The 11,641-nt window shown below is 39.8% G+C and overlaps 2 protein-coding genes across 2 annotated transcripts; both read right to left on the bottom strand.

The window, feature by feature from the left end:
- Positions 1–15: 15 nt before the first annotated feature.
- On the bottom strand, positions 16–4,349 carry LOC143505999 (serine protease 33). Its single transcript, XM_076996232.1, has 7 exons — positions 4,098–4,349; positions 3,924–3,970; positions 3,427–3,459; positions 3,003–3,168; positions 2,416–2,687; positions 1,412–1,578; positions 16–756 (listed from the first exon to the last, which is right to left on the bottom strand). Exons 2-7 carry the CDS (start codon positions 3,967–3,969, stop codon positions 508–510), a joined length of 933 nt encoding a protein of 310 aa, XP_076852347.1. The 5' UTR covers position 3,970; positions 4,098–4,349; the 3' UTR covers positions 16–507.
- Positions 4,350–5,125: 776 nt separating this feature from the next.
- On the bottom strand, positions 5,126–11,335 carry kat8 (K(lysine) acetyltransferase 8). Its single transcript, XM_076996216.1, has 11 exons — positions 10,924–11,335; positions 10,603–10,677; positions 9,426–9,604; positions 9,044–9,097; positions 8,746–8,910; positions 7,555–7,644; positions 6,578–6,718; positions 6,371–6,464; positions 5,976–6,126; positions 5,713–5,867; positions 5,126–5,327 (listed from the first exon to the last, which is right to left on the bottom strand). The coding sequence occupies exons 1-11, from the start codon at positions 11,306–11,308 to the stop codon at positions 5,263–5,265; spliced, it is 1,554 nt and encodes a 517-aa protein (XP_076852331.1). The 5' UTR covers positions 11,309–11,335; the 3' UTR covers positions 5,126–5,262.
- Positions 11,336–11,641: the final 306 nt, after the last annotated feature.

Raw genomic sequence — 11,641 nt, forward strand, 5'->3', positions numbered from 1 at the left:
AAAATGTAGCAATAACGAACGCTCAAATTGAAACGTTGAAGATGAGGTTAGCCAAAACAAATACATAGGTCCAAAGAGTAGCTTAATGTCTTTAGTTAATTAACTACAGGAGATATTAGGAATTATTAGATTTAGAAAGTGTAGATTAAGATATTCTCAAATACCTCAGTAAGAAAAAAAAATCTTTATTTAGTTTTGGCAGTGGACCAGACTCCATGCAGGCACTGCTTTGATTATTTAACACATCAGATTAAACAGAGATATATCACCATACAGTAATAAAACACACGTTACTAATCTGATACTCTCACCACAAATTATTATCACTTATTTGGGATTTATTACATTGATTATCAACTAGTCTCCTTTTTAATAAGAACATACAAAATATTCACAGCTCCCTAGCCTGCATGGCAAGGTGAATGCCTCTTAGCTTAGCTAGTACAATTCAAGATCACTGTTCACTGTTGGCAGGGTCAGAGGTGGTACGTCTACCTTGCAGGTCCATTATTTTGTGAGCAGTGCTGATGCTAAACCAAGACCTAGCACCAGAAAGCCTTGGGGCTCACTGCTGCATGCCTGTCCCATCAGCTGTGCACGTGGCACTGTGGAGCTGATAAGGCCCGCAAAGCTCGACACTCTGGAGTAAATGCCAGGTCTGTTCCGTTGGGCACACCCCAGGCCAAAGCTCACAACCCCCGCCTGAATCCATGTCCCATTGCCTACAGGACAAACGAGGGGTCCTCCAGAATCTCCCTAACAGGAGAAACATTGTCAGATATAACCTATTTGTACATGCACAGGTTGTATACTTGCAAGAGACGATGTTCTAGAGCTGCGTGAGTTTGGGTAATTTTCTTACTATTTGATTTAATTGTCATCTTGCTTTATTTGTAATATGTGTCATTAATGAAGATTCTCTAAAATCTATGTATGTTCTTTTCTCATTGATGCTAAAGAGGTTCACATTTGTTCCAGAAGTAAAATGACTAATAAAAAATGACTAATGCAACTTAAAATTAATTTTTTTACAACCAAATAAATGTACATGCTAAATATATTCTTATCTGGTATGCAATAATGACACTAAAGAAACTCCTTAAGAGAAATAAAATCCTATATGAAACTGAATAAAATGATTTAGTATCCTTGGCTTGCAAAGTCATCTCTTAGGGTGTCTTTGCATGGTAGACAAGCTAGAACTAGATGCTCTCACCAGCACAGACTGTAATAAAGATAATTATCTAAGTGGCTTTGGATAGTGTCTGCCAAATGTTGTAAATCCACACTGGAAATCATGCTTTGGGATGTGTTTTAGAAGTATTTCTACTCCGCAGAGAAGAAACTCCACTACCCCACTTCTCTCTCCACTACTCCACTTCTCTACATGCTCAGGTACATGGACTCCCACCTGACACGAGTCCCTGCCTCCCCATTTGTAGCCAGCGCAGATCATGTCTGGTAGGATGACCACTGTGTCTGAATTAGACGATTGGCTCTGGTACATCAAGCTGCAGGATGCTTGGTCAATTATGGGCACTCCTACTTGCCGTAGTGTGCCGATTCCAGACAGAGCGACTGTGTGGAGAGGAGAGAGCAGAGTTGAGGCCAAACCACTGCAGCACAGTAAATATCGCTCAGCACACTTTGGGCTTCATTCTTGGAAATGGTTCATATTTAAATGAGTTAAATGAATGTAATTAGTTAATTAATAACATTTTGTTTTAATTATGCTGTTCTAAAATATTGCAGAATTCAGTGGAAATTTGACATTAGATATACATTCCATTTATATGGTTTTAGCCTCTGTTTTGGTAAGAAAAAGGATCTTGATTTATGGTACATTTCATTCACTGTTAATTCCTCAGAATTTCACATTTGTATCCCAAAAATCCACATTTCTTACCCTTTCCAGACCATTAGTTACAAATAATGCCACTGAAAATATAGATAAATGCTAGTGATTGGTTACAACATTACTTTATATGATAAAAAATACTGTTTAACAATATTTCACATAATGTAAGTAAAGAACATTAACAGAAAACACACATGAAAATGTTTGAATAAAAATTAAGTGTCTCAGAACTAAGTTTAAACTACTCTAGTTCCCACCATGGAAAACTTGAAAGGAGGGCATGCATTGTACATCTGCTTAGCAGTCAAGAACAGCTAAAGAACAGCTAAAGAACAGCTCAAGAACAGCTCAAGAACAACCTTTTTAGTGCCACGTCTCAGTGGTCACCTCTTTGTCTCGAATTCAGTCATAATGATCTCATTGTCTACCTGCCCCCCTACAAAACACTACCAGCATATCTCCTGCAGGCTTCCTGTCATGGTCTACAGGCCCTTCTACATGGAGTGTAGCATTAGCTCAGGTGACCAACCACTCCACACACAGCATGACTCTCTCACCTCCTTCCTGGATGTTCCCCCAGCCGGTGACATAGCACAGGGTCCCGCTGCTGAAATCCAGGTCGGCACTCGGCAGGCACACAGGCTGTATCCTATCCGACCAGGTTACTGGGGTGCTCAGCTGTACTAGGGCAATGTCTCTGCCCTCCTGCGGGTTGGAGTACCCCTCTGGGATCACGACCCTCTTCACGCGACTCATCATTTCAAACTGGTTGTAGCCATTAAGCTGATAGCGGCCCATGTAGAGGCGATATGGAGACACATCTGCAGGGCTTAAGGCAAATGTGACAATAGAGTGGGGTAAATAGAGTCTTTATATGGCACGTTAACTCAGCTGAAACAGAGTTTGGTAAATACAGTCTATATATGAAAACTTGACTAAACAGAAACTATACATCACACAAATTTCAAATAAACAGCCTTTAAACCACATTTTAACCTGAATTTAGGAAGCATTTATGTCTTTGCTAGTCATCACTGTCACATTCTTCAACATCTCCCTGCCGTACATCACCACCTCCAGATCAGCTGCTCTTTCCAAACTGCAGTTTGAGCGCCACCGTGCTGGAAGGCTGCAGAGGACTTACTAAGGGAAGCAGTGTGCGGCAGACAGCACCCAGCCTGTGGAGATGATGGACCCTCCGCAAACGTGGCCGTTCGTCTCCGTCTGGATGTCAACCTGCCATGGCCATGCCCCATCTTGCGCTTCATTTCCTCCGACAATGCGATTTACCAGCGGAGGCCTTCCACATGCTATACAGGCAGGAGAGTGGTGAACACTGCCAGATAAAGGCCTTGGCACAAACAGCAGAGCCTCCCTACAATGTGTTGCCATGATGCATTCTTCATGGTTCCTTCTTGCATCCTGATCATTCTAAGGTTTTTTTTCTAGACAACTGCTTATGAACCTGGACCCATACAGAGGCATGTTTGCAAGACACAGAAGTGAAATGTCATAAGCTAATCCAAATAGGAATAAAGAGGCAAGACAAAGCTGTGTACAATAATTACCTTGAGCCTCACAGGTTTGTATGAGCCACAGACCTGCATGATTGAGAGAATGACTGTGAACCTGTGTAAAATCTCTAGGTCAAATTATAGTACAGTTATGTACTAATAATTCAATGTGACTTAGAACAAAACAATGGCTGAGAAATCTAAAGTGATATATTTTGTAACAATATTGTTTTTAATGTTATAAAAAAGTTAAATCTTTCAATCAGTGTTCCAGATCACTGGAGTTTCACAAAATATGTTTCACAAGTACAAGAACAGTAAGTAAAAAGAAAAAATCTTGGCAGAAATGAGATACCATAGGTTGATTTATATAGCAAATAATATAATTGTATTAATATTTTATAGATGAAAACCACGTGTCATATTGATTAAGCTGCATTATGTGGTTATCTTTAAGCTTGATGCCATCAAATTTTAAATCTCGACAGTACTAAGAGATTAAAACAACTGCGCTGAACATTATGGACGAAGTCTACGCCCCGATGACTTACCTGTGGCAAGCAGAGTAATAAGTACCTTTATCCTTGGATTGAACATTCTGTGAGCAAAGGTTTTATTAAGTCGTTATGAACAAAAAATGTTTTGAAAAACATACTTCGCTCCTGATAAAATCATTTAAATAATTAATTTGTTCATTAAAAGCTAATTCTTTTTCGGATTCTTACCCGGAGATGAAGAGACAAGAACAGGTGCCGATTCGATATTTAGACAATGTAACCGAACTTTGAGTGTGATTGTCTTCACGCGAACTTGTCCACAGAATATTTTAACGAAAATTCTTCAAAGACTTGTCGGGTTATTAGACGTTTTTGCGATTCCTTATTTAAAATGTCGGTCATATTTTGATCCCTTTATGTTCCACGTAGATGGTGATAGCTTTAGCTCAAAGGTATGTACATGAGGAAAAGCGGCGGCCATCGAACCAAAAAAAAAAAAAAAAAACCAAAAAAACGTCCAGAGGTGGGGAATCTGGATGACCGAGTAACAACGGTACCTGTGTGCCTACCTGTTTGCAACGGCCAATGAAAAACCGCTACCTCACTGGCCTTCCAATGGCTCCATTGTTCTACGGGTATGGCTGAGTTACTACAGAAACATCAAGGTAAAACCGTTCCAAAAAACTGGTGAAATACATGCTGATATTTAGGTGTCTATTCACTCATTAATTTATGCTCGAGTGCCTAGGATTTTTGGAGCATTTCATGTTTCAGAGGTCCTTCATAAAACTCTAATGTAGTTCTTATAAACGACATTGAGGACTCAGTCAACCCTTACTGAAGATCAGGAATGTACTCACTGCACTATACATTCCAGTCCTGCCATATTCTACCTAGTAGGATATTTGCAGTGGATCAAAAGGTACAATTTAAACAGGCTCTTAAACCAGCCATGATGGTTCCTTGGCAGGAATATTGTATCCTCTTCTTACATGACAGCATATGCTTCCTCCCACTTCAGCCTCAACTGTAGTATCACCTTTCAACTGACATACACAGGTGCTGTCAGGGCAATAGGTAATTCCATATGGTTCAATTAATAATTCATTTTAGTGCTTTCTGCATTTTAGAACTTCATGATAAATTACCTAGACTTTTTGTGGTACTTATATTAAAATAAGGACGATGTACCTTAACTATCCCGTAGGTCCTACAATAATGCCACGCAACAACTGAATAATGCACACACAAAAAAATGAAATTCTTTTTTCTTTTTATTTAAAAAAGCAATGAACTATCTTACATCTTTCCTCTTTAGCAAACATAAACAGAACACAAAAGTTATTTCTTGATCAGTGTTGGGATGCTTCGTCCGGAAACCAGTCCGAATGTCTCACTTCTTGGAGAACTTGGCCTGTTTGTGCTTTGGTGGAGCCCATTTAAGACACAGAGTGTCCACTGCACATGAAAAAAGAAACATGTGGGGTCACCGAAGAGCACTTCCTTCACTTACAGAGGACAAAGAACCAGATGTTTTGTCTAGTGAATTTAAATTATTAAAGATTAAATTATTAAGAGACATAAACTGAAAATATTCCTTGGGATTTCATTTTAGCCTGTGGCTAATGACCTCAGTCCAACAGGTAGAATTAATTAGTAACATCAACTCTGAAAGAAAAAAAAAAAAAAGAAAAAAAAAAAAAAAGAAAATAATCATGGCTTGCTTTTCAATTTTAGAAATTCTACCTCTGACACTAGAAGGGGGGAGGAGAGGGGGAGGGAGAGAGACAGAGAGAGCTGCACCAGATGAAATGAGGCAGCACGTTGGAGATCCTGACTGTACCTGTGATGGGAGGTTTCTTGTACTGGGCACTCTTCAGATGTTCCTCAACGAGTTTTGGTGTGACACAGATCACATGCTGCCCTTTCCAGTACTTCACCATGTTCAGAGACTGCAGTGTACTGATGATGTCACTCTGCGTGATGCTCGTCATCTGACTGCAGGATGTAAAGAACTTCCTGTTACGTTCATTCTTAACATGTGGCCAAGCAGGGTGCTTGTCATCCCGGTGTATCTTTGGATGAGGGAGCGCTATGAGTGTGTACCTGAGGTCTTTGATGGACAGCGTTCCTCTGAAGTCTCGCAGAATCTCTAGCAGTACCCAGGACCAGTAGCTCCTGTAACTCAACTTACCCAAATCTGACAGAGGCTTTTCTGGAGAGCCGACCGTGCTCTCCAACTTTGACAGCTCGTAACCTAACAGGACAAAATACACAGAGATTCACACTGACAGAAATTTGGAAAAAATAATAAATAAATCATGAACATGTTCAAAGCTACAGACAGTAGTGTTCTTTATGTAATTTATGAATATGAAAACTAAAAATCCAAAAATGTGTCCTATCCACTGTATGACACGAATATCTGAATACATCACCATTTATACAGGTTACATCATAAGTCAGGTGTCACTATTTTTGACATCATAGCTGAAACGTACTGAATGCGATGAGAAATTTCCCGTATCCTCTACGCTGGTATGGCGGGAGTGTGAGGATGCATGCCACATTATTCCCATCTGGAGACTCCTTCTCCTGTTTAAAGCAAGTGTAATTTCATATATAAGCAGTAACACATGCACACACCCCGTCAACATGAAAACAGATCTATTATGTGCATTTCACACAGACAAAGCAGACAGGCTTACTTTAGAGAAGTAACCCACGATGTGTGCCCCCTGTCTGTTGACCTCTGTGAGGATGTAAAATATGAAGGGTTCCACGTCAAAGTAGAGCGTTTTGTGGTCCAGGAAGAGCTTGGCAAGGAGACACAGGTTCTGGCAGTAGATCTACACATCCAATAGAAACACAACACAATGGCCTACACAACCTCAAAACTGCTCCAGCCATCTCTTTACAATAACTTTCAATTCTATTTAACGTATTTTCTCGAATATAGAGCGCACCTCAATATAAGCCACACCTACAAAGTAAAAAAAAAAACAGGAAAATGTTGTATAAGCCGCAAATCTGCGACAGATTTGGCTTTTGTAGTACTCAAATATATGATAAGAAAAAAAACAGCGCATGCATAAAAGAACGGAGCCATGAGATGGCTGAAAATTAAATACGCTGTATTACCGAGCCGTGGGTTTTGTAGAATAAAACAAAAAGTCATTAACCTCAAGGGTGTTAATTATTTTAAATTAAATTATACACCGGCTATACCGAAGTTCACCTCTGATCACATTACTTCGCAGTAGGCCTGTTACAGCAGTATTATGAATAAATATCTAGTTAGGACAAAACTAGAGTGCTCAATGAACTAAGTTATAATCACTGTAACCCCCGAATATCATCTGTAGCGTCTTTATGCGTATGCAAACGAGGGGAGTCGGAATTAGGCACAACACATGATGGCTTGAATAAAATTTCTCCATTGTGCCTGCTGCTTGCATGTGCTAAATGAAAATGAGCCCCCTGACGGGTGAAGAAAAGTCTACAGAAAAGCCACACCTCATTATAAGCCGCATGGTTCAAAGCGTGGGGGAAAAAGTAGCGGCTTTTAGTCCGGAAAATACGGTACTTCAAATATTTCTATTGCGTTATATTTAGTTTCATTGTTGTGCCTCTAATTTCTGTGTTATACTGAATGGAGGTGGGGTTATGCTGATTTGAAGCTCACTTTATGGTCACGTCCATCCACCTCATACACTGAGATATTGCCGCGGCGATAAATCTCCTTCCCAGGGGGCTGACGCCACTGGCACTGGGTCTGCAAAACAAGAAGAAAACAAAAACATGTTACATAACCAGTGATGGCTTAGTTACCTTGAAAAAGTAATCCGATTACTGATTACTCCTTTTAAAAGTAACTTAGTTACGTTACTGATTACTTGATTTTAAAAGTAACTACGTTAGATTACAAGTTACTTTAGTAGTTACATTCAGCAGCAAAATAAATTTTTCCAATACTCACTTTATTGGAAGTGCATTTTAACAGTAACAATGTATTGAAGCAGGTTCGAAAACCGAGGCAGAAACTGCTTAATCCAAAAATCCCAAGGAGGGAAACTTTATTGATAACGTAACTCTGGCGCCGGCAGGCGCCGCCTCCCCCAGTGTCACTTAAAGGGCTAAGACTCCTTGAGTGGCCAAGTGTCTGTCCGTTAGGGAATTCGCCGTGAGGAGTAGTAGTCGCTACAGTATCTCCTGACATTACGTTTGTGTAGCTGCGCGGTATTATTTGTAAATTTATTTGTAAACGTAATACAAGCGAACTGTTCAGTCAGACAGCTATTTGTTGTGAAACTAAATACCATTACAATTTCAAGCATTTTAAAGTAGGCTACGTTAGTCAAAATTACAGCACTTTTCAAACGTGGAACACAAAGCAACATCAAAATTTATCAGGTATTTCTTGAAACTACCACATATCGTTACGGAGAATACTGCAAAAAAAATGACTTGTAAAACGTGCTCGAGCTCTCACAGGGTCGCGTGCGGAGTCGAGCGCTACGGTCAGGCGCAAAAGTAGAACTCAGTCAAGAAGAAAGCAAAAATATATATTTTTACTAGGGAAAATAAAAATAGTAACGCACAGTTACGTGGATAAGTAACTTTAATCTGATTACTGGACTGGAAATAGTAGCGCATTATATTACTCGTTACCGAAAAAAGTGTTAAGATTAGAGTAACGCGTTACTGACATCACTGTACATAACACTGAAACTTTATAGACAGGTTTATAGACAGGTGCTTGTAATTGTTCATTTGTGTAATTTGATTAGACCTGCATCTGCCAACATCAGATGCATAGAGCAATAAGTGCAATATAACAGCCATACTTATGAAGAAACAGATTGGGGGAACTGACCAGGTGGTATCTGAAGGTCTTCTCATACTTCATGTACTTCAAGCAGTATTCACAGATCCAAAGCTTGGGTTGCTTCCCATAGTCATCAGGGAAAGGGGAAAAGTACCAGGCATCGATTTCAAAATTCCCAATCTGGATCTTGTCCACATATTTCACTTTGGTGATCTGCAGGGAGTGAGTTTAAGATGCTAAATAAGAGAGGGACATCACAGCTGAGATCACCTAAGAGAAAGATGGAGATTAGCTGTTTAACGTTCTTCAGACGTCACGCAGCTCTAGTACAGTGAGTCTCTCTTACTGCTTCGTGCTCCTTCTCCAGGGCAGCTGTAGTGGGATCCATTTCAGCATAGGTCTGAAGAAGTAAACATTACTCAAGTAAACCATCTGAAGTGGAGATTGCAGATCAGTGTTGCATCAAATGAGGCACAAATGAAAAGCAGGGATGTGATATGATAAAAAAATGGGTAATGACCATCCAATGGTGATAGACCTCAGGTCATAATAAGCTTATTTTTTTCTGATACAAAGCACTTTGAATTGCCAGTGTGTATGAAAGTATAAATAAAAATAAATGTTGTATAAATACACTTGGCTTGCCTAAATTATAGACACTATAACACGAAAGAAAAAGCACAGATAAACACATGTGGTTATTTAAAAGGCATTTGGCCTTTTGCTACCTTCTGAACATGGTTGATCTCATCGTGCTTGCGTTTCTGGTTGCGAGTGATCTTCCTCTCCGGCTGGTCTCCAAGCTCCCCTCCCCCTCCTTCCTCCACGCTCTTCCTCACAGCGTCCTTCACAGTTTTTGTCAATGCCAGGCGACCCTTTCCAACCCACTCATCCAGCCGTCTGTTAACTGTGCAAAAGATTTCAGGATTCTGTCTTCTGCTGTGGTGGAAATCATGCCTAGGCTTTAATACTTTCAAATGTGTGTCAACGACTAAATGTTGTGCGTGTGTGTTTTGTGTCTGTCTGTCTGTCTGTCTATCTATCTATCTCTCTCTCTATATCTATATATATGAGAGAGAGAGAGAGAGAGAGAGAGAGAGAGAGAGAGAGAAAGAGAGAGAGTCACATACACACACAGCACAAATATATACAAGTGCTGTTTGAAAGTTTGTGAACTCCTTGAGCAGAACTCCTTAATGAGACGTCCTTGGGAAAGGTTTTGAGCCACATTGATTAAAAGGGAGAGGAAGCCAACCAAACCACTGCTGTGATGAGGCATAAAGCACACAGATCAACATTGCCAAGAGGAAAGAGACATTGAAGGACATCAGTAAGAAGGTGGTCTGGTTAGTCTGGTGGTCAGTCTGGGGAAAGCTACAAGACCATCTGCAAAAAATTCCAGCTTCATTCATCCACTGTAAGACATGGTAATCATGGTACATGGAGGGTACTCAGCATCACCGCAACTCTGCTCAGGAATGGATGGCCATCAAAATTTACACCAAGAAGCACCGGGAAAAATTCAGGTAAATGCCCCTCCAAGCTCTCTCAACTGGCGGAGTTCTCCAAGGAGGAGTGGGCAAAAATCCCAAAATGCAGATTTAAGAGACTCGTTTGTGATTATACAAGATGTATGGTTGAAGTATCAACTGCTAAAGGAAGTGCCACAAACGCCACAAAGAGTTCACAAACTTGGCAGATTTTCAGTTTTTCGAGAGAGAAATAATTGAATAAATAATAAATGTGTCTTTTTTCTGTATATATATATATATATATATATATATATATATATATATTAGAAAATAATGACCATAGACAAATATGTGGGCATACACCTGTTTACTGATGTAGCTATATACTGTACAAAACTACAGTACCACATGGTACCGAATATACACAACCTACATCCAACATAATGGACATAGAACTCCTCTCTGCCCTCCTGTTCATTTAGTCTGGACTGAATAACTTCAGCTGAGTCTACAGGAAGGAAAAAAAACACAAGATTTAGTAGGTAAAACGAATAACAACTCTTAAGAAAACCAACAACAGACATACAACCTAAAATTGCATCCGTTACTTATTACGTTATATTAGCTAACAATCTTATAATAATAATAATAATAACGGAAAACAGACCAGTGTGCTTACAAACAGAATATTAAAAAACACATTTTCACAATATTTTGGACAACAACAAGTTGTTCTAATATATTTTCAACTTACGCCATGACTTGTCTGCTCGCTGACATAAGTAGGTCTCGCCTATTTCTACCGAGACCTCCTGCTCTCTGCCGCAGCCAAGTCCTGTTCCATCTCCGGTACGTGGCGTACTCGAGCCCCCGGCTTCCCTTTCCCGGTCTGCGGCCTCAGATTCGTCGTCTTCCCCACCACTGCCATTTGAAGAAAAAGCTGTCCGTGTTCCCGAATCCATGTCTCCTCGGTCAGTAACAGTGTGAGCAGAGTCTATTTCCATGTCCATTCGTTCGTCTCGACCGCAATTATTATATGAATTGTTGATATTAGAATGACGATCGGTAGTCATCGTTAGCCCCACACCAGACATCTCACACAATTTGAAAACATTGCGCACCGCGGATTCCTTGAGCATGCGCAATAGAGTGCAGTGAGAGCGTAAGCTCACGCCCCCTTAGCATGAACAAGTGGCGTCATCATTAAAAATAATGATTATATATATATATATATATATATATATATATATATATAATATCTCTCATTATATATATATAAGATAGAAATTGTAATGAAAGAAAGCTTCCAGTTTATATATGAAAATACCCATGTGTTACTTCACTACAAGTCTGAATATCTCTTCGTCTCTTATTATAGTGCTTTGCTTGGTATAGCACTTTGCTTTTCAGATGATTAACAATCGTTACACTTATATCCTTAAATATAAAAGACCCAAAGAAACTGATTTTCT

The sequence above is a fragment of the Brachyhypopomus gauderio genome, chromosome 2, assembly GCF_052324685.1.
Source record: "Brachyhypopomus gauderio isolate BG-103 chromosome 2, BGAUD_0.2, whole genome shotgun sequence".
NCBI classification, from domain to species: domain Eukaryota; kingdom Metazoa; phylum Chordata; class Actinopteri; order Gymnotiformes; family Hypopomidae; genus Brachyhypopomus; species Brachyhypopomus gauderio.